Raw genomic sequence first — 21,571 nt, forward strand, 5'->3', positions numbered from 1 at the left:
GCCGCTTCAACAAGGCACGCTTTAGTGCTGATGGTCAGGCAGCCCCAGTGTGAAAGTAGTCTTAGTCACTTTAAACTCTATTTTTTTTTTTAATTTTCTGTAGCAGAGGTTTACACTTGCTTTGTATGCTGCTTTCCTTTCCTCCTCCTCTGTCCGGTCCAATTATCCCTGCTCCCCTTTCCAGTTGTCGAAAGGCTTTAAAATCTTTTTTTTTTTTGGGGGGGGGTTTCGGGGGATTTTATGTACTTGGGTGTAACTTTAATTTTTACAATTAAAAACAATTTTTTTTTTACTTAAAGAGGAACTGCAGTCTGCTCACATCATTTGTAATAAATACATCTGTGCCATTTTGAAGCTTCCCTCCAACCACTTTGCATTTTATTTTATATATATTGTGATTCTGTACTTGCCAAATATGCTGCAGAAATCTCCCTCCACTGAGTCTGGCTGCATCCATTTTAACTGTGGGCAGCTGAAGCTGCTGCCTGTTCGTTTCCTGAAGTTACACAGACACACAGAGGCACACCTCCAGCTCTGCAGCTCTCATTGGCCCTCTTATGACTCATCCCCCCTCCCTTCCTGGCATACTCTCACGTGAGAGAGAGCTGCACATGATGTCATAAGCCTAGGCTTTTTACCCGACAAGAAACAGGAAGGTGGGCTGTATAAAGTAGCAGAAAAAAAATGTTTTACTATCCAAAGTTAAAACAACAAGGGCAGAAGATTTAATAGATGGAAAGATTTTAAAAAATGACCGAATTTCCGCCTTTTTTTCCCGTTTTTTTTTTTAAAGTCCCCTATGTGATTTTTAACCTTCAGAGCACCTGCTCTCTTGTATTATATACTGCTAGTTACAACGCTTGGACCTTCTCTTAGGCTTGAAAGTATGTCTGCATAGATTTCACTGATACCGGCAATTCGGCTGACATAGCCGGTACAGACACAAACTGTGGACCATGAGGGGGTGTGTGTGTGTGTGCCCCTCCACCTACGCGTTTCACCCCTCCAACTGACTGGAGCTTCGTCTGGGTGTATGAGGGGATCTAGTGAGGATTTAGATCCATCTATCCATCTATCTATCTATCTAACTATATCATTTCTAGTCCTATCTCTTGGAACCTCCACTCTGAATATTAACCCCTTTTGTACAATGTGGGCATTTCTATATAGTTTGGCTACTCTATTTCCTTCTTTTTTACTCTTTCAGGAATGGTTGCAAAGAGAGCAGGGCTAAATGTTGAAAAAAAAAAAAACTACCTGCCCGGACCTGCATCTCCTGGTTGTCGGGTGATACAAATTGTGTGTCACTGCAACAGTGAATGGTCTGACAAAAGCCCAGGCACCAGGATGCAATTTCTAGTCGCCATGGATTTGTCGAGCCCTGGTCTAGGCAGATAGTTTTTTTTTTTTTTGAAGAAAACAAGGCATTTTTAGTACTAGCAAAGCCTTGAGAAACCCAAAGGGAAGACTGACGGGATTTCAGGTTTTCATTCCAGACTTATGCTTAGTACACACGGGCCAAATGTCGTTGTGGCATCAGCCAGTTCAATAGAAAGCCGACATTCAGCCTATGTGTACGGCAGCCGGTCCAACAGAAGCCGGCCGTTCAGCTGGCTTCTGTCGAAGCGGCACGATTGAAAATGGTCTGCCGATCAGCACTTTCAGCCAATGGCTCTGAGCGCTGACCAGAGTGTTCTGCTGGCGGGGGGGGGGGGGGGTGTCGACAGCTACCCCCTGTCAGAACACAAACGCAACAATAGCACAGCAGGGGAGATTGCTGTACTAATGTCGGAGAGTTAGTAAAGCGGCTCCTGAGCTGTCAGGTCTTTTTTTTTTTTCAGCCCGCTGGGTTGAACGAAAGAAAAAACTATTAGTGTGTACTAGGCTTTAGGGGTTGATTTACTAAAGCTGAAGAGTGCAAAATTTGCTGCAGCTGTGCATGGTAGCCAATCGGCTTCTTTTTCTTTTTTTTATAATCACTTTTTCTTTATTAAGACAAAATTCATCATACAACATAGAAATACACATTGCACAATATATCTATATAAATCTTTTCATTAACATACACCACACTAACCCCACCCCGAGAAAACACACCGGATCCTTCATCATGTCCTCTTCAAAAGAGAGAAGAAAAAAAACAAAAAAAAAAGCCCACCCATAACCAAAACTCAATTTGTGCAAAACATAATTCAAAGTATAATTAAGAAGGGAGCTTTACAGTGCCCTATTACATGTGGCAAACAACCAACAATACAAAAAAAAAGTAACAAAAAAAGTATATATAAATAAAAAAAAGTATATAATTTTGAATTACTATTTTCGTGTCCTATTATGTTTAGTGTTGTAATTCAATATAATCTCACTCTACTATTTCATTTTTTTTTTGTACCTCTCCACCTTTCATTTCAATCTCCTCTTTATGTGATGCCATTACGTGTTGCCATCCAATCAGCTTCTAACTTCAGCTTGTTCACTTAGGCCCCTTTCACACCAGCAGACCGATCAGGTCCGCCTGTCAGTTTTTCAGGCGGACCTAATTGAACCACCTATTGTTCTCTATGGGCCGGCGGATGTCATGACGTGCCGGCTGACAACCTCCGAGCATCCGATCCGATATAATCTGCTAAAAATAGACGTATGGCGATAGGGTCGCCATCTGTCCAGCGGATTGAATGACAATCAGATGGAAACGGACATGTAGTCCGTTTTCATCCGACTGCCCCATAGAGGAGAGCGGGCTGTGTCTGTGTCCGCTCTGCATAGCGGGGAAGACACGGAACTGTCTTCCTCCTGCTCAGCAGGGATCAGCAGAGAGATCCCCGCTTAGCAGAATTCCGCTTGGACAAATCCGCTCCATCTCAGAAAACTCTATAAGGTGAACTTACACAGGTCCCCCTCTTCGCCCCCCCCCGTCCCTCTGACCTGGATCTCCGGTTCTAAGCCCCGGTATATCCACGCCAGGAGTCCGGGGCTTAGAAATCCCTTGAGGTGAATGCCCAAAACGTCCCTCGTCAGGAGCGAGACGTTTTGGAGTATTCTGATTGGTCAGCGCCGTCACATGGGCGGCGCTGACCAATTACCAGCCGCATAGCCCATCTTGTCAGCTATGGAGAAGACGCGTGGCTGCAGAGAGGATTTCTAAACCCCGAACTCCTGGCGCGGATATACCGGGGCTTAGAACCCGGAGATTGCGGCGGTCCAGGTTAGCGGGATCGGGGGGGGTGGGGAGGGGGACAGTTCCTTACAGATTTTTCTGTAAAGGTGAACTTACACTTTAAGCTTTGACAAAAAAAAAAACGTGGAAGCAAATTTTGCACTCTCCAGTTTTAGTAAATCAACCTCTAAAGCCTCGTACACCGATCATAGTTTCGGATGAACGGTCGTCCGGTTTTTTGTTGCATGCTAGTCTTGTGTCGAAAGTGAAGAGGTTACTCACTGTATGAAAACTCTTGTATGACAGAATACAACTTCAGAAGTGACGTCATGTGTTGAATAGTTTTGTATGTATTCTTTCGTTTCTGAGCATGCGTAGTCTTGCTCTTACGATTTTTTTCAGACGAAAACCGTAGTAATTAAACAAAAATCGAACAATGTGTTCACATCTGACAAAAATGTTATAGTCTGCACATCCAGCTTTTGTCGGACGAAAAATTGGAATCGGCAGTCGAAAGCACCATACGAACGATCTGAAAATCGGCAGATCGTTCGTTCAGACGAAATTTTACTTCTGATTTTCGTCTCGTGTGTACGGGCCTTTAGTGTTGTAGTGTACCAGTCTACCTCACTCACTTGTGACACTAATCACATGATCTTGAGAACCTGCGCTAGTTATTATAGAGTTACAAAAAACCCTGCAGGCTGCTTGATTTTCTCCCATCATCAAATTGTCATTACAAATTTGTGGCATTGCTTTATCACAGCCACCAGATTCTCATACCTGGTTTAAAAGTGCAGTCAATGCTTCTCTGTGTTCTAAAGTACTCATTTTTTTTTCCCCCTGCTCTTGGTGCCTAGTAAAGTAGTGGAGGAGCAAAAGAACTGTAAGGCCCCTTTCACACGGGATTTCTGATCAGGTCCACCTATCAGTTTTTCAGGCGGACATGATCTGAACGCTCCATTCACCCCTATAGAGCGGCGGATGTCAGCGGTGACATGTCCACTGACACCTGCTGCTATCCAATCCGATGCTGTCCATGAAATCAAGAAGGTCGGTGGTCCTATTTTTCACCTGTCTGGCGGGGCGGAGCAGATGGGGTTGGATAAAAATGGACAGGCGGTCCGTTTTTATCCGATCTCCCCATAGAGGAGAGCGGGACTCTGACAGGTCCGTCTCTAAACAGTGAGCGAAGGTGGACCTGTCATCTGCCGGCTCAGTGGGGATCAGTGGAAAGATCCATCAACCAGATCCGCCCAGTGTGAAAGGGGCCCAAGTGTATACCACAGTCAATTGGTGTTGGTTAATGCAAACTGTTTGCTTGCCGTGTATGGGCAAAGGCCAGGTTAGCTTTGTAGTACCCATAGACATGAGATGACCATTGTTCAATGCATGTGGAATGGGCGATGTTCTGTGGGATCCTGACACCATTTAGAGGAAGATAGTGATCAGACAGGTTAGTAGTCTTTGGCCATTCGTTGCGGTCTCCCTCCAAGATGAGCCTGATGTAATGTAACAGAGTGGGCACAATTTATTTGTGCACACGGACATGGCGCACCTTTGGCAGGTAAGTTCTGCCCAATGGTGTACAAGGGCCCTGGCCTGGTGTCTAGGGGCCTCAGTATATAAAGGGGCCTCGGCTGGTGGTCAGCCTTTTGGCTGGACAGATTGAGCAAGAGGAGCTACCCTCCCACTCCTTCCCATTGTGAGCACTTTATGTGGTTTGTCACCTTTGTATCAAAGGGGGACTTTATTATAAATTTGAAAGTTTCATGTTTTCCTTGAGTCGTTATGGCTAAGCATTATCTGAGAATATAATGGATTTATTTTGTTTGCTAAATGGTCTGAATGTTGAAACCAATAAAAGTGCCATGGCCAGTATACGCCAATTTCCGTATTCTGTGTTTTCATCATTAGTTTAAATATGGTATGTTTTTTTGGGCGTTTTGTGCGGAGTGCAATCCCGGAACGCTCAGAGAAGCAGAACTTTCATGTTTATGGAAGAGGCAGCCCAGTCATCCAATCACCACTTCCTATCAAGCTGCTCTTTTCTATCTAAAGCTTCCTTAAAATCACAGGAGACTTTCCGCTGACACCCTTTAAAAGCCAAAGAGTCTGGTAGTGTTTTTCAGGCTATGTATGATCTCTGCATTCATGTGTTAGTATGATCTCTTCATTCATGTAGTAGTATGATCTCTTCATTCATGTAGTAGTATGATCTCTGCATTCATGTGTTAGTATGATCTCTTCATTCATGTAGTAGTATGATCTCTTCATTCATGTAGTAGTATGATCTCTGCATTCATGTGTTAGTATGATCTCTTCATTCATGTAGTAGTATGATCTCTTCATTCATGTATGAGTATGATCTCTTCATTCATGTAGTAGTATGATCTCTTCATTCATGTAGTAGTATGATCTCTTCATTCATGTAGTAGTATGATCTCTTCATTCATGTAGTAGTATGATCTCTTCATTCATGTAGTAGTATGATCTCTTCATTCATGTAGTAGTATGATCTCTTCATTCATGTATGAGTATGATCTCTTCATTCATGTAGTAGTATGATCTCTTCATTCATGTAGTAGTATGATCTCTTCATTCATGTAGTAGTATGATCTCTTCATTCATGTAGTAGTATGATCTCTTCATTCATGTAGTAGTATGATCTCTTCATTCATGTAGTAGTATGATCTCTTCATTCATGTAGTAGTATGATGTCTTAATTCATGTAGTAGTATGATCTCTTCATTCATCTAGTAGTATGATCTCTTCATTCATGTATGAGTATGATCTCTTCATTCATGTAGTAGTATGATCTCTTCATTCATGTATGAGTATGATCTCTTCATTCATGTAGTAGTATGATGTCTTCATTCATGTAGTAGTATGATCTCTTCATTCATGTAGTAGTATGATCTCTTCATTCATGTATGAGTATGATCTCTTCATTCATGTAGTAGTATGATGTCTTAATTCATGTAGTAGTATGATCTCTTCATTCATCTAGTAGTATGATCTCTTCATTCATGTATGAGTATGATCTCTTCATTCATGTAGTAGTATGATGTCTTCATTCATGTGTTAGTATGATCTCTTCATTCATCTAGTAGTATGATCTCTTCATTCATGTAGTATGATCTCTTCATTCAGGTAGTAGTATGATCTCTCTATTCATGTATGTGTATGATCTCTGTATTCATGTAGTAGTATGATCTCTGCATTCGTGTATTGGTATGATCTCTCTATTCATGTATTGGTATATTTGGATTGAATTCGGAGATCTGTGACCTTTTTATATCTCTGGCAGCCTGCGACATTTATATGGTCACTGAACTCCGCTGTGAAATCTAATATTCTCCTCATTTACAGCGGGGGTTACATTATCCCGTATATAATGAAATTGCTGGTAATTGGAGTCACTTGCAGATTAGCCATTTGACTCGGGTCTTCCAGTGATCAGCAATTCCTCCTTTTTTTTTTTGTTCTCTGCACACGGCATGTTTTTTTGGGAACACCGAAGATCTGATGCAGCAATTATTATTATTATTATTATTATTATACAGTATTAATATAGTGCCAACAGTTTACGTAGCGCTTTACAACTTGAGGGTAAACAGTACAAATACAATACAATTTGATTCAGTAGGAATCAGAGGGCCCTGCTCCTTAGAGCTTACAATCTAAGATGTACAGGAGTTCATTTTACACCTGTATGTATCAAGTTTTTTTTTTTTTTTCTTGGAATTCACTATTTTTCCTTGTTGAAAATAGTAAAAAATGTTTTACTGGGGTTTAGAGCTGCACGATTAATCGTCAAGAATCATTATCGCGATCTTGACTAAGGCTTCATTCACACCAGGCGGATCCGCTGCCAGAGTCCGCCAGCTCAGCTCTCTGTTCATCTCCGCTGAGCCAACAGATGACAGGTCCCTCTCTGCTCACTGAGCGGGGGAGGGGCTTGTCAGGCGCCGCTGTTGCCTATGGAGAGATCGGACGAAAATGGACAGCATGCCCGTCTTCATCAGATCTCACCCGATCCGATCCACCAGGGATGGATGTGAACGTAGGGCCATCCGTCTGATTTTAGCAGATCGGACTGGGTCGGATGTCAGCGGACATGTTACTGCTGACATCCATTGCTCCATAGACTAACATGGAGCGCCTGTTCAGGTCCACCGACAAAACTGACAGGTGGACCTGAACGGTCCGACAGTGTGAAAGGGACCTAAAGTGTTTCACGATTCTTGCTATGCAAAGAATTCTCTTTCGGGCAGTCTGCCAAGAATCGCAACATTCTTTATCAGTTACTTAACTATAAACATTGTAACAATTGTCAATGGAATAGACTTCATGTGTAAGTGAAAAAAGTTTAACCACTTAAACACCAAACCTTTTTCTGACATTTGTTGGTTTCAAGTTAAAATCTTTTTTTTTTTTTTTTTTTGCTAGAAAATTACTTAGAACCCCCAAACATTATATATATATATTTTTAGTAGACACCCTAGAGAATAAAATGGTGGTTGTTGCAATATTTTATGTCACACTGTATTTGCGCAGCGGTCTTTAAATTCAATTTTTTTGGGAAAAAATGACTTTAAAGAATTAAAAAAAAAAAACAGTAAATTTAGCCCTTTTTTTTTTTTTTTGTATAACGTGAAAGATTTTACGTCGCGAGAATCGTAATAATTTTATTCTAAGCAAAAAAATCGTGATTTTCATTTTGGCCAGAATCATGCAGCTCTACTTGGGTTCCATACAAATAATTTTTCCTCTAGTTAAAGTGGTTTTAAACCTCAGACATGAACAAAGCATATCCCTCTATAGTGTATACTTGTCTCAATCCAGAGCACTAAGTGTCATTTCTGTCTGCTGCTTCCTTCCTCTATCAGCATGAGTCACTTCTGACATGTTTTCCTGACACCAAGAGAAAAAAGGTGACAGGGGAGGGATGCCCAGCAGATTAACAGCCTCAGCTCTGTTCCTGTGTGCTGTGCGGCGGGGCAGGGGGGGGTCCCCTCCAATCAGCTCTGAGCTCTCAGTTCTCTGCCTCTTTTTTTCAGTACTCTCTGACAAGCTTATAAATTTTATAAATTCAGCACTTTGAACGGATGTAGAGAAGGGCGGATAAACAGGTACAACTCATCTAGGAGGATGTATTCCATCTCTGTGCATCACCAGAGGATAGTCCCTTCACTGGCTACATGGAAGGGTTTACAACCACTTTACGGGACAGGCTTGTATGACTCTGGAGTGCAACTTTGACCCAACTTTAGATGGGTGCCACTTGGATGTGACTTGTCCCTCTGCAAAGTTGAACTCACTGTTGCATGTAAAACATTCAGGAATGACTTTCATGCAATTTTTGAGGGTTAACATTGAAGTCTATGGCCCTCAAGTTGCATGAAAGTCGGACCAAAGTAGTGTATGAACTATGAAGTTGCTTCGACTTTAAGTCGCACATATATGAATGGTTATCATTGGAAAACGTAGGGTATGACTTGTCATGTGACTTTGGTGTCCAAAGTCGCATAACAAGTCTCAAAAGTGTGAATGGGGGTGTAAGCTGTGCAGTGTGAAAGGGCCCTGAAGTTAGATGATGACAACATTGTTATAGGTGTAGGCCGTTTTACATACTTCCCAAAGCCAAAAAACTCCCAGAGATGGTATCATTGTGTCCTGCCTTGTTGCAAGGATGTTGCTAAGAAACTACCAGCCATTACTGCTCACCCCCACCATCAGAGGAACGAGTTTTTTGGCCAGGCTTCAGGAGGTACGTAAATTGCCTACACCTATAGCAAGGGCATTATTGACTTTGTCTAAAGCTGCACAATTTGTTTTTATCTACAGGTGCTTCTTACCTGCATAAGAATTTTTTATTTTTTCTTTGGTAATAATGAACTAACCCTTAAGGCTTCATGGACACGGGACTTTTTTACAACCTCTCCTGAACAATTTAACTTGACAGATAGTAACCCACATTTAAAACGTCCGTTTTGTCGTGTGACTCCCAATTACCAGCATTTGCATTTTTAGAAGCGTTTTAAAAAAAAAAAATTTTTTTTTTCAAATAACCAAAAATGAAAAACACCTGTAATCAAACGTGGCAATGTGCGAGTTACCACGTTCACACGCGTTTACAAACTGTTAGAGGCGTTTGGTGTTTCTCTGAACATCCGTCCTGAATGCATTTTTTTGCATTCCAAAAAATGCTTCTAAACTCAACTGCCTAGAAATGTGTGAACAAGTTAACATAGAGGAGAGTTCAGGGGGCAGCTGAAAAAAAACCGCCTGTTCTTTACTTACTCCGGCATTCTTTTCAATTTAACTGTAAAAGAGGGTGAGCTTCGCGTTTTGATGAGCACACGGTCCCATTACTTTCTCTGCTTTTTTTTTTTTTTCGTTGTTTATGTCGGAGTTGTTTTCTGATCCTTGTTTTCCCTTTACAGGAGCCCAGCGGGGGATCTTGGAGCTAAAAAGAAAAAGAAGAAACAGAAGAGGAAAAAGGAAAAGCCCAATTCTGGGGGGGCCAAGTCTGACTCTGCGTCTGATTCTCAAGAAATCAGATCACAACAGCCTGCAAAAGTCAGTCATCTCTAAGTTTTGATCTTTTAATAGAAATACCAATTATATCAGTTGTCCAAAAGTGTCAGAATGTATGTGTTCTTTTGTTTTTTTTTACAGATCTACAACCAATAACGTAAATGTATTTTATTGGGATTTTATGTGATAGACCAACACAAAGTGGCACATAATTGTGAAGTGGAAGGAAAATTTATAAATGGTTTTCAAAATGTTTTACAAATATGTAAAAAGTGTGGCGGGCATTTGTATTCAGCCCCCTTTACTTTGCTACCCCTAACTAAAATCTAGTGGAACCAATTGCCCTCAGAACTCACCTAATTAGTAAATAGAGGCCACCTGTGTGTAATTTGATCGCAGTATAAATACAGCTGTTCTGTGAAGCCCTTAGACCCCATTCACACAGGGACGACTTGTCAGGCGGCCTAGTCGCCTGACAAGTCGCCTCCCGTTCTGTACTATGGAGCCGTTCTAAGGGGAGCGACGCAAGTTGCTCCGACTTAGAAAAAGGTTCCTGTACGACTTCGGGGGCGACTTGGGGCGACTTGCATAGACTTCTATGCAGAAGTCGTTTTGCAAGTCGCCCGGCCATTCGTTTGCAGGTCGCCTCGCTGAGGCGACCGGCAAGTCGTGTTGCCCCTGTGTGAATGGGGTCTCAGAGGTTTGTTAGATAATCAAGATGGATGGAGCCAAATACAAGGCAATCGTAGAAGAAAACCTGTTAGAGTCTGCAAAAGACTTGAGACTGGGACGGAGGACAACGACCCTAAACATACAGCCAGATCTACAATGGAATGGTTTAGATCAAACCATATTTATGTGTTAGAATGGCCCAGTCAAAGTCCAGACCTAAATCCAATTGAGAATCTGTGGCAAGATGTGAAAATTGCTGTTCAGACTCTCTCTATCCAATCTGACAGAGCTTGAGCTATTTTGAAAAGAAAAATGGGCAAAAATGTCACTCTTTAGATGTGCAAAAATGGTAAAAACATCCTCAAAAAGACTTGCAGCTGTATTTGCAGAGAAAGATGGTTCTACAAAGTATCGACACTTTTCACATATTTATTTGTAAAACATTTTTGAAAACCATTTATCATTTTCCTTCCACTTCACAATTATGTGCCACTTTGTGTTGGTCTATCACATAAAATTCCAATAAAATACATTTACGTTTTTATTTGTAACATGACAAAATGTGGAAAATTTCAAGGGGTATGAATACTTTTTCAAGGCACTGCACAGTCGATAAATAAATAGATACAGTAGGTAAATAGATATAATGGATAGACACGGTAGGTAGATGCAGTGGATAGATAAGGTAGATCGATACACTACTGTGCAAAAGCTAAGCTCATGTACACTGGCCTAAAAAAAAAACAAGAAACTCTGCTTCTACAGGGATTTTGTGATTTCGCCTGTAGAAGCAGCTCAATGTTATCCTATGTGTCCATGCACACTAGGATGTTTACAGGTATATTGTAAGCTCAGCGTTTAGAGGCAGAAAAAAAAATTTGTGGTTTGCGTTTTTGATAGGAGTTTTCTGGCAGAAAAAAAAATGCTAAACTTTTGTACAAAACCCTCAAGTGTTTTTTTTATTTCTGCCAAAAAAGAACTGGTGTTTTTTTTAAGCCCAATGTGCATAGACCCTTAGGCCTCTTTCTCACGGGGCGGATCAGTGATGATCCGCCCCGTGAACATCCGCTGGCTCAGCGGGGATCGCTCCGCCGATCCCCGCTGAGCAGGAAGATGACAGGTGCATCGCTGCACACTGTGCAGCGACGGACCTGTCAGAGCGCCGCTCTCCCCTATGGGGGGATCGGATGACGACGGACCGTAGTGTCTGTCGTCACCCGATCCGATCCGAAAACGGATGGAAAAGTAGGTTTTTCCTCCGTTACACTTTTCGGATCGGAGCGGGGTCGGATGTCAGCGGACATGTCACCGCTGACATCCGACGCTCCATAGGGATGAATGTATGTCCGTTTTTCATCCGAAAACGGAAGGATGAAAAACGGACATACGGATCGTCCATGTGAAAGAGGCCTTAGGCAGATGTGAAAAAAATTCATGTTAATTTAAGAATGCTTTCAGAAATTGAAGTGTTATTTTTTTTTGGTTTTTTTTATCAATTAACAACATGGAAAGTAAATGAACAGAAGGGAAACCCAAATCAAATCAATATTTGGTTTGACCACCCTTTGCCTTCAAAACAGCATCAATTCTTCTAGGTACACTTGCACACAGTTTTTGAAGGAACTCGGCAGGTAGGTTGTTCAAAACACCTTTGAGAACTAACCACATATCTTCTGTGGACGTAGGCTGCCTCAAATCCTTCTGTCTCTCCATGTAATCCCAGACAGATTCCATGTTGAGATCAGGGCTCTGTGGGGGTTATCTACCTGTATTTCTCAGCATTGAGGACACCATTGATCCTGACAAAATCTTCCACTCAATTTGCATAAATGCTGTCCCAAACTTGTAGGGAACCTTCACCATTCTTCACTGTTGACTGCAGACACATTATTGTACCGCTCTCCAGTCCTTCATGAACTACCTGCCTCCTGCTACAACCAAATATTTTTCATGTTTTGACTCATCGGTTCAGAGTACCTGCTGCCATTTTTCTGCACCCCAGTTCCTATGTTTTCATGCATAATTTAATCGCTTAGTCTTGTTTCTACGTCAGAGGTTTGGCTTTTTGGCTGAAATTCTTCTAGGAAGACCACTTCTGGCCAGACTTTCTTGAACAGTAGATGGGTGTACTTGGGTCTCACTGGTTTCCCCCAGTTCTGTGCTGCTGGACATCTTCCATTGTCGAAGGGAAGTAAGCATGATATGTCTTATCTGCTGCATTGGGTTCACCAGTCCTCAACGTTGCCATTTCTTTGTGCTTTCTCAAAAGAGCTTGAACAACACATCTTGAAACCCCAGTCTGCATTGAAATCTTTGCCTGGGATAGACTTTGCTGATGCTGTGTAACTACCTTGTGTCTTGTTGCTGTGCTCCGTCTTGCCATGGTGTATGACTGACTTGTGACATGAAACTGTCTTCACCAACCTCACCTTAGTAGCAGAGTTTGGCTGTTCCTCACCCAGTTTAAGCTTCCTACACAGCTGTGTCTCTTTCAGTTAATGACTGTGTTTCATCCTACAGATGAAATTGATGATAATTAGACCCTGCTTGGTAGAGATGATGTGCAAGTGTAGGAATTTGCTGGATTGAAGCCAAAGTGTAATCACACCAAATATTGATTTGATTCAGATTTTTCTTCTGTTTGCTCACTTTGCATTTTGTTAATTGATAAAAATAAATAATTATAATATATATTTTTGAAAACATTCTTGATTTACAGCATTTCTTTACATCTGCCTAAAACATTTGTACTTATGTAAACCTAAATATCTGATCTATCATTAAAATTCACACTTGGTAGGACAGCAATCAGTATTGCTAAATTTAATCACATTATTAAAATAGTACCTCTATTTCCATAATTAGCTTTGTGTTTAATTTAACCCCTTTACGACCATGTAACACACATGAGGCATCCAGGAAGTGGACTTTATTCTTGGGCACTGCATATATAATGTGTTCCTGTGTTTTGAGCTGGAAGTCTGCTTGATTGCGCTCTTCCAGCACTGAGGCCGAGCGGTCAGTGGACCGCTCTGAGTCTCATACTAACGATCGGGAATCATCAGAACTGCTCTCAATCATATGATTTCTGTGATGGGCTCTTTGTTTCTCCTCTGTGAAGAGGAAAAATACATTGAATCTTTTATGCCTCATTGGAGAAGTCTGTACCAAAAAAATAGTCTGTTGAGAAAATTTATAAAGAATAACTAGATTAAGGCTTGATCTAGCTTAGTGAGTGTTCCTGTCAGTGTTTGTATCAGTGGCAGTATGTCAGTTAGTGGCATTGTAAGTGTCAGTGTTGGTGTCAGTGTATCAGTTAGGGTCTGTGTCTTAAATTGGAGTTGTTACCCCCCCACACGAAAAAATTAAGTTAGCAGCTACACATACTGTGTCTGCTGACTTTTTTATTATTGGGACACTTACCTGTCCTGGAATCCAGCGATGTCAGCATCCCAGCTGATGTTTCCATTGCCTGTAAGGGAAACCGCTTTTTCAAAAAAGGAGGGTACTTCCAAGTGGGTCATCGAGATGAGACACTTCGGTCAGTTAGAACAGCTTTATTTAAAAATGGCACAATGCAAAAAAGGAGGGGGGGGGGGGGCAAGAAGTTGAACCTTTCAGCAACCATTAATATTAAAAAAAGACAAAGTTATCTGAAGCTGGGTTTCGCTTCGCACACACCTATACACACAAAATCAGCCATTTGGATGGCTCAAAAATTGGAATCCACAGGCGTAAATAGCTAAGGCTTCAACAAAAATTGAAAAACAATTGAAAAATTGAGCTAATGAAAGCCATAACAGTTCCAGCTGTGCTAGATATACCCGATCAAATTCTGATTTGGCCTAGATGATGTGTGCCGGGTGAGGGCAGGCAGATACTTGGAGTAGTCTAGAACACCCTATAGTGTCCAGTTGGGTAGTAATATTTGCATTCCATCAACAAACATAGTCTCTGTCGAGGGGGCACGGGTCGGTGCTCCTAATTATTGAGGTGAGTCAGGGCTGGTAACCGAACATGTACCACTAAGAGCAGTGTATGGGGGCTAAATCCTGATCGTTATGGAGGAACAAGTGTGATGGGGAACAATGTACATGGAGTGATCTCACCACCTCCGTGGTATTGCCATTTCGCTTTCCATTCCAAAGCGGGCTACACTTTCTGAATGGCCTAGCGGTGGGGGAAGGAGGAGGGTGGTGGAACTTCTGGGGATCTCGCCGCAGTCAGGTCTCCCGGAATTGGAGACGGGTACCTGTCAAAACCAGGTACCCATTCACCCAACGAGGGCTTAGAAAACCCCTGAGCTGAATGCCCAAAACGTTCCTCTTCAGGAGGGATGTTTTGGAGCATTATAATTGGTCAGCGCCGTCACATGGGCGGCGCCGACCAATCAGCAGTCAGATAGCCCATCCTGTCAGCTATGAATAAGACGCGTGGATGCCGAGGGGATTTCTAAGCCCCGAACACCTGACGTGGACATACTGGGGCTCAGTGCGGGAGATTTCTGCGGTACAGGTCAGCGGGACCGTGGGGGGGGGGGGGCTGGGCGAGGAGGGGCTCCTGTGTAAGTTCACCTTTACAGATTTTTCTGTAAAGGTGAACTTACACTTTAATTGAACAAGCTGAGCTTAGAAGCTGATTGGTTACCATGCACAGATGCACCAGATTCTGAGTGCACCAGTGTTAGTTAATCTACCCCTAAGAGCTGGTTCACACTAGTGAGATGGCAGACATCGCGTGTGATTTTCGCACCACATTGCTGTATATGGTTGAATTTGCATCGCATTTCGGCCCAAACTCGTGCAGGACCCTTTTTTTTTTTTGTCTGCACCAGAATGGGATCACATCATGCGCCATGTTTTGCAAACTGATTGCGGGGTGTCGTTAACCACTTCAGCCCCGGACTGACTCACCCCCTTCCTGGCCAAGCCCTTTTTTGAGATACGACACTGCGTCGCTTTAACTGAAAATTGCGTGGTCGTGCGATGTTGTGCCCTAACAAAATTGATATCCTCTTTTTCCCCCACAAATAGAGCTTTCTTTTGGTGGTATTTGATCACCTCTGTGGTTTTTATTTTTTGTGCTATGAACAAAAACAGTGAACATTTTGGAAAAAAAAGCAATATTTTTTACTTTTTGCTATAATAAATATCCCCCCAAAAATATATAAAAAAAAAAACGAATTTCTTCCTCAGTTTAGGCCGATATGTATTCTAATACATATATTTGGTTAAAAAAAAATCACAATATGCGTATATTGCTTGGTTTGCGCAAAAGTTATCGCGTCTACAAAATAGGGCAGGGATAAGCAATTAGCGGACCTCCAGCTGTTGCAGAACTACAAGTCCCATGAGGCATAGCAAGACTCTGAGAGCCACAAGCATTACACCCAGAGGCAGAGGCGTGATGGGACTTGTAGTTTTGCAACAGCTGGAGGTCCGCTAATTGCATATCCCTGAAATAGGGGATAGATTTATGGTATTTTTATTAATTTATTTTTATTAGTAATGGCTACGACATTATGGCGGACATATCGGACACTTTTGACACTATTTTGGGACCATTGGCACTTATACAGTGAACGGTGCTATAAAAATGCACTGATTATTGTATAAATGTCACTGGCAGGGAAGGGGTTAAACACTAGGGGGCGATCAAGGGGTTAACTATGTTCCCTGGGCGTGTTCTAACTATAGGGGGGATGGGCTCACTAGAACATGACAGAGATCACTGCTCCTGATCACTGGGAGCAGTAGATCCCTCTCATGTTGCTAGGCAGAACAGGGGAATGCCTTGTTTACATAGGCATCTCCCCATTCTGCCTCTCCGTGCCACGATCGTGGGCCACCGGCGGACATCGATTCTGCGGGCACGCTCCCACGGCGTGCTAGCCACTGATGACGCAGCAACGTACGGGTACATTGTTTTGCGCACACCCGTGCCACTTTGCCAACGTATATCGGTGTGAGCCGGTCGGCAAGTGGTTAACTTAACATACACTTCAGAATCAGTTTGCATGAACAGGTTGTGATTTTGATGTGGTGCGGATTTGCAACGAATTCTTACCGCATCTAGTGTGAACCGGCCCTAAGTGTCATTTCTGTCTGCTGCTTTATTCCTCTATCAGCATGATTCACTTCCGTCAAGTTTTCCCGACACCTAAAATGTTGATAGGGGAGGGATCTCCAGCTGACGGACAGCCGGGGCTCTGTTCCTGTGTGCTGTGTGAAGGAGGGTGTGTCCCTTCCCTCCCAATCAGCTCTCAGAACTCTCTTCACTGAGCTCTGCAGAGTGTAACTTCAGTTCTCCGCCCCGTTTCATCTTAACTCTTAAACAAGCTTTATAAATTATGAATTTTGGATGTAGGGAAGAGAAGATAAACAGGTACAGCTTATGTAGGAAGATTTGTTTCATCTCTGTGTATCACCTGAGGCCAGTCACTTCACTAGGTAGATGTCAGGGTTTACATCCACATTAAGTTGCTTTGGGTAAAGTTCCACTTTAATTGTTATCTTCATTTTGCGTTTTTTATACCTTTTCTTTGCAGTGGATGACTTTTTGAAAGTTTTCTAATTGATAGATCCAGTATAGTACAGTATAAGAGTTTTATGAGAACAATGCTTTGTTTCTCAGGGTTTAGTGGAATGCCTGGTACCTTTTGGCCAACTTCAGCATCCTTTGTGTTGGCGTTACATAAGATATACACATACATTCATAGATTCTACAAACTCCGGTATATCTTATAAAATACCGAGATGCTATAATTATAGATAAAAGTTGTTGGTCTGTCTCTGAGCAGTCGCTCTGCGATGCAGAACGTGTTTTCTCCAGTGAAAGCCAGAAAAGTGTTGTGTACATTTGCTTTGAATTATTTATTTTCAGCTGATGCTAGCAGCTGCTTTACACGGGGTCACCGGGGACAAGTGAAGTAAACATTGTGCTAGTAAAGAGAACCTGTTGCCTGTATTCTTCTCAGACCGCTCTGTGTATGATATATAGATGCTCCCTGTTCATTGGTGTCTGGCTGGGCAGTAAATTGAATGATGCCTTAGCATTGGGTGCTCAACCTGTGGCCCTCCAGCTGTTGCAGAACTACAAGTCCCATCATGCCTCTGCCTTTGGGAGTCATGCTTGTAACTGTCAGACGTGCAATGCCTCAAGGGACTTGTAGTTCCGCAACAGCTTGAGGGGTCACAGGTTGAGCACCCATGCCTTAAGGTGTAGGCTATTGCATGCATGGAACACACACTTTCATTTTTGGATCTGTATTTCAGAAGACTACAACATTCTCCTATCTCCGTGTCTTAGTCCCCATTCACATCTCTGCACCGCGGGAACATGCGAGAAATCGCTCACGTTCACCTTTTTGAGCGTTTGCGTACAGCGTTTTTAAAGTGCTTTTGGCATTTTTTAATTGGCCAATAAGGAAAAATATCATGTTTCATCATTTGTTGCTATGTTTTTCAGCTTTTTTCTTCCGCTTTTATCTATTATTATTTTTTATAATTTTGTTTAAAAACCTTTTTGTAATGCGTTAAGGGATCTCCACTATGGTCCTGTAGTTGTTCAGGAACTACAATTCCCATCATGCTTAATTATGTCTGTGAATGTCAGAGTTACAATGCCACATGGGGATGTGTAGTTCCACGACAGCTGGAGGGCCGTAGTTTGGAGATCCATGGGGGGAAGTAAAGTCTTATTTTTTAATTGTACCTACAGGTAAGCCTATAATAAGACTTTACCTGTAGATAACATGAATAATCTCCTAAACTTGTTAAGCGCTGCGCAAACTGTTGGCGCTAAATAAAACCTGTATAATAATAATAAATATAATAATAAACTTGCATAGTTTAGGAGATATTCAGAGTGTATGCAGCTGATGACGTTATCGGCACATGCGCTCTGAAGGTCCGGCTTACCGTGCCGGACCTTCAGAGCCTGTTCCGTAAATGGCGGGTCCCGCGCACGTGCGTGGCCGTGACGTCATCGTGAATATGGCCACTCGCAGCGCCTAAGCCCGCGAACCTGGAAGAAACACTGGGGAAGATGTCGGCTGTCTCAGCAGTGTACGGCCGCCACTGGAAGAGCTTTGTTCTAAGATAAGTATTTCATAATGTGCTAGTATGTGATGCATACTAGCACATTTATGCCTTTTTGTCTTATAGGTTTTTTTTTTTGTGTGGGTTTTTTTTTTCTCGGGGTTTACAACCTCTTTAAGGTTTAGGGTTTAAAGGTTATTGCTAAGTGTTTGTTTATTATTTATTATTTATTTAGAGATGCACCAAAATTTCATCCGCAGAAAATTATCACCCGAAAATAGGGTTATCTGCGCAGTGCCGAAAACACACATGGTTTTTGCCACGATTTTACCATGCATTTACCGTGCTTATGGTGTAATTTTCATAGCTCATGTGACTCAAAAACCGCGTAAAAAGAATGTAACGTGGGTGAGTTATTGATGCGTTCTTGCTGCGTTTTCAATGTATTTCAACAGGGATGTGCTTTTTTTTTTTTTTTTTTTTTTTAACTGACCAAAAATGAAGCAAGCAAGATTTTTAACGCTACAACGGAAGTGAAAAGGACCAGTGTGAAAACCTGCATAGAATTTAAAAGGATGTATTTTTCTTGAGCTTTTCTTGCTCTAAAGGTGTTTATAATGGCCGACAATAAATTCATATTCATTTAAATATTATTTAAAAAGTCAAACATAATACAATTATATATAAAAAAATTATATATTTTTTTAAAGACTGTCATTGTTGGTTTAACTCAAATGCATCCTAAATTTTCAGTTTTGGCACCAAAATTATAATTTCAGTGCACCTCTACTTAATTTATTTTGTTAGGTTAAGGGTTAATATTAGTGTTGGGGGTTAATATTGGGGTTAAAGGTGTGTGTGTGTGTTTTTTTTTGTTTTTTTTTTTAAATTAGAAGTTTTTCACATAAAAGTTACAAACATAAAAAACTTATTAAACATTCAGCACTGCCATTCAACAGCACCTGTGTACAATGTAGCTCCCAGTCTAATGAAAGCAGCAATCTTCCCAGAGCAAATAATAGAGAAAGAGAAATAAAAATATATAAAGGGTACATACAGTATAAATTCACAGTAAACACCATATCCCCCTTGCGATACCACGAGAGATTAAAGTAAGTGCCCATCAAGACTTACCAAGACCCAGCATCTCGCCACAAAACAGAACCCCAAACCAGGGGGCAATTAATCTGCCGCTGTGGAGCTATTTTCTATCCAACCACCCCATACCTTTTTTAAACGTATCAGGTACCCCCCATTAAGATATGTGGCTTCGTACATTGGCAAAGCCTTATTTATCAACACCTTCCAAGCCATGATGACTTGGCTGGGTTTCCTACACACATGCAAAGCAATGAGAGGCCGACCGTACCCACAGCCATTCGTGGCTGTATGCATGTAACCGTACAAGACTGTCTCCATTCATAGACTATTTGTCTATGGGCTTATTTACACTTGTTTTCAACTTCACACACATTAAAGCGCCTACTGCTTCAACATGCTTTTTGATGTGTTTTATATATGCAGTCTCCTGGTGGCTGGACCTTGGTACTTAGCAGCTGCATATTTGCGTACAATAGTACCCACAGCGCTGTGCCAAGAGTGTGCTCCCAATCAGGAGTTTTCTGATCTTGTGACAGCCAATCATAATGGTCATATGGTCACTAGCCCCGCCCCACCCCACCCCACCACCTGGTATTCCAGTCTTCTTAAAGGGTCGGAAGGAGCCGGTGCCAAGGGGTTACTAAAGCTGGGAAAATGCCCTTAGTGTGTTGATTTCATATTGTTTTAAAGGGCCTCTGTAGTACCTCCAGCCCATTGGTATCACTACTTAGCAGATCCCCAGATCATTGGTACACCTGTTAGCAGATCCCCAGCTCTTTAGTACCATTGATCAGAAGATCCCCTTCTCAGTAGTACCTCCAGCTCTTCTGACGCCCCACTCAGTACTACCCCCAGCTCTGCTAATCCCCGATCATTGGTAACCCCCAACTTCACTAATCTTCTAGTTTGCTAAACCTCCTCTCTCTCCAGTCCTCGCTCCCATGCTGCAAACCGCGTGTGACATCTGCTAGTTTCTCCCGCCATGGTGCCCCAGCTCTGCTGATCCTTTGCAGCTCAGTCCTAATTCTCTGGTTCTCGCTCACCTTCCGCTATAGCGTTCCCACGTTGTGCACAACATGTGCCTTCTGCTAATTGCTCCGGTTCAGACCCCACATACCTTCTTGCTGCTCCATACTGCACACCATATGTGACTATACACATGAGCCGGTAGTGACTACTGATGATGTCTTCCTGGTTCGCTTGTTGGTTTTCCAGTGCATTCTGGGATATCTCATACCTCCAATAATTACAAAGCAAAGCTAACTCTGAATACAAGCCCCTCAAATTCAACAGGTGCTGTTAGCGAGCATTGTGGTAGACTTCTCTGGTGGCTTTAGAGACATTTTGAAGCACCAAGAAAGTGACATGGGGGTATCATTTTTGAAGCAAAGCAAACACAACAGTGTGAACAGGACTGTTGGCTTACCATTTTATTTAGTGACAGATGATTTGATTGGCATCTAGCATGTCATATGACACATTTTGAAGGAAGTGTAAACGAGCCCTAACTGATGACTAATGGATGCCTAAACACTTTGAGATTGCTTTGTCTCCCTTTCCAGCCTTATAAAGATCAACTATTTTTGATCGTATGTCTTCAGAGAGCTCCGTTTTGTGAGGCATGGTTCACATTAGCTGATGCTTCTTATGAACAGCAATCTTAAAATGTTTGAGTGTCTTTTATCAAAGAAGCTCTAACCACACCTCCAAACTCATTTCATTAATTGGACTCCAGCTGTACAAACTACTGACTCTAATTAGCTTTCATTGAGGTAATTAGCCTGCGGGTTCACTTACTTTTTTCCTCCAGCACTGTGAATGATAATGGATGTGTTCACCAATGACATAAGAAATGAGAATTGTTTGTGTGTTTATCAGCTGAAGCACTTTGTGTTTGTCTATTGTTGTGCCTTAGATGAGGATCAGATCACATTTTATGGCAATTTACTGCAGAAAACTAGTTAATGCCAAGGGGTTCATGTACTTTTTCTTGCCACTGTGGGGTTGATTTACTAAAACTGGAGGGTGAAAAATCTGATGCAAGCTGTGCATGATGGCC

At 42.1% G+C, this 21,571-nt stretch overlaps 1 protein-coding gene across 1 annotated transcript in view; it reads left to right on the top strand.

Annotated features, from left to right (window-relative positions):
* The window catches only part of NMT2 (N-myristoyltransferase 2), a gene marked incomplete in the record, with an annotated part of 80,395 nt that overhangs the window by 29,733 nt on the left and 29,091 nt on the right, over positions 1–21,571 (top strand). Inside the window, 1 exon segment of the mRNA XM_073629670.1 lies at positions 9,607–9,742. Coding sequence (XP_073485771.1) covers positions 9,607–9,742 — 136 coding nt within the window.

This window comes from Aquarana catesbeiana, linkage group LG05 (assembly GCF_042186555.1).
Source record: "Aquarana catesbeiana isolate 2022-GZ linkage group LG05, ASM4218655v1, whole genome shotgun sequence".
Classification (NCBI taxonomy): Eukaryota; Metazoa; Chordata; class Amphibia; order Anura; family Ranidae; genus Aquarana; species Aquarana catesbeiana.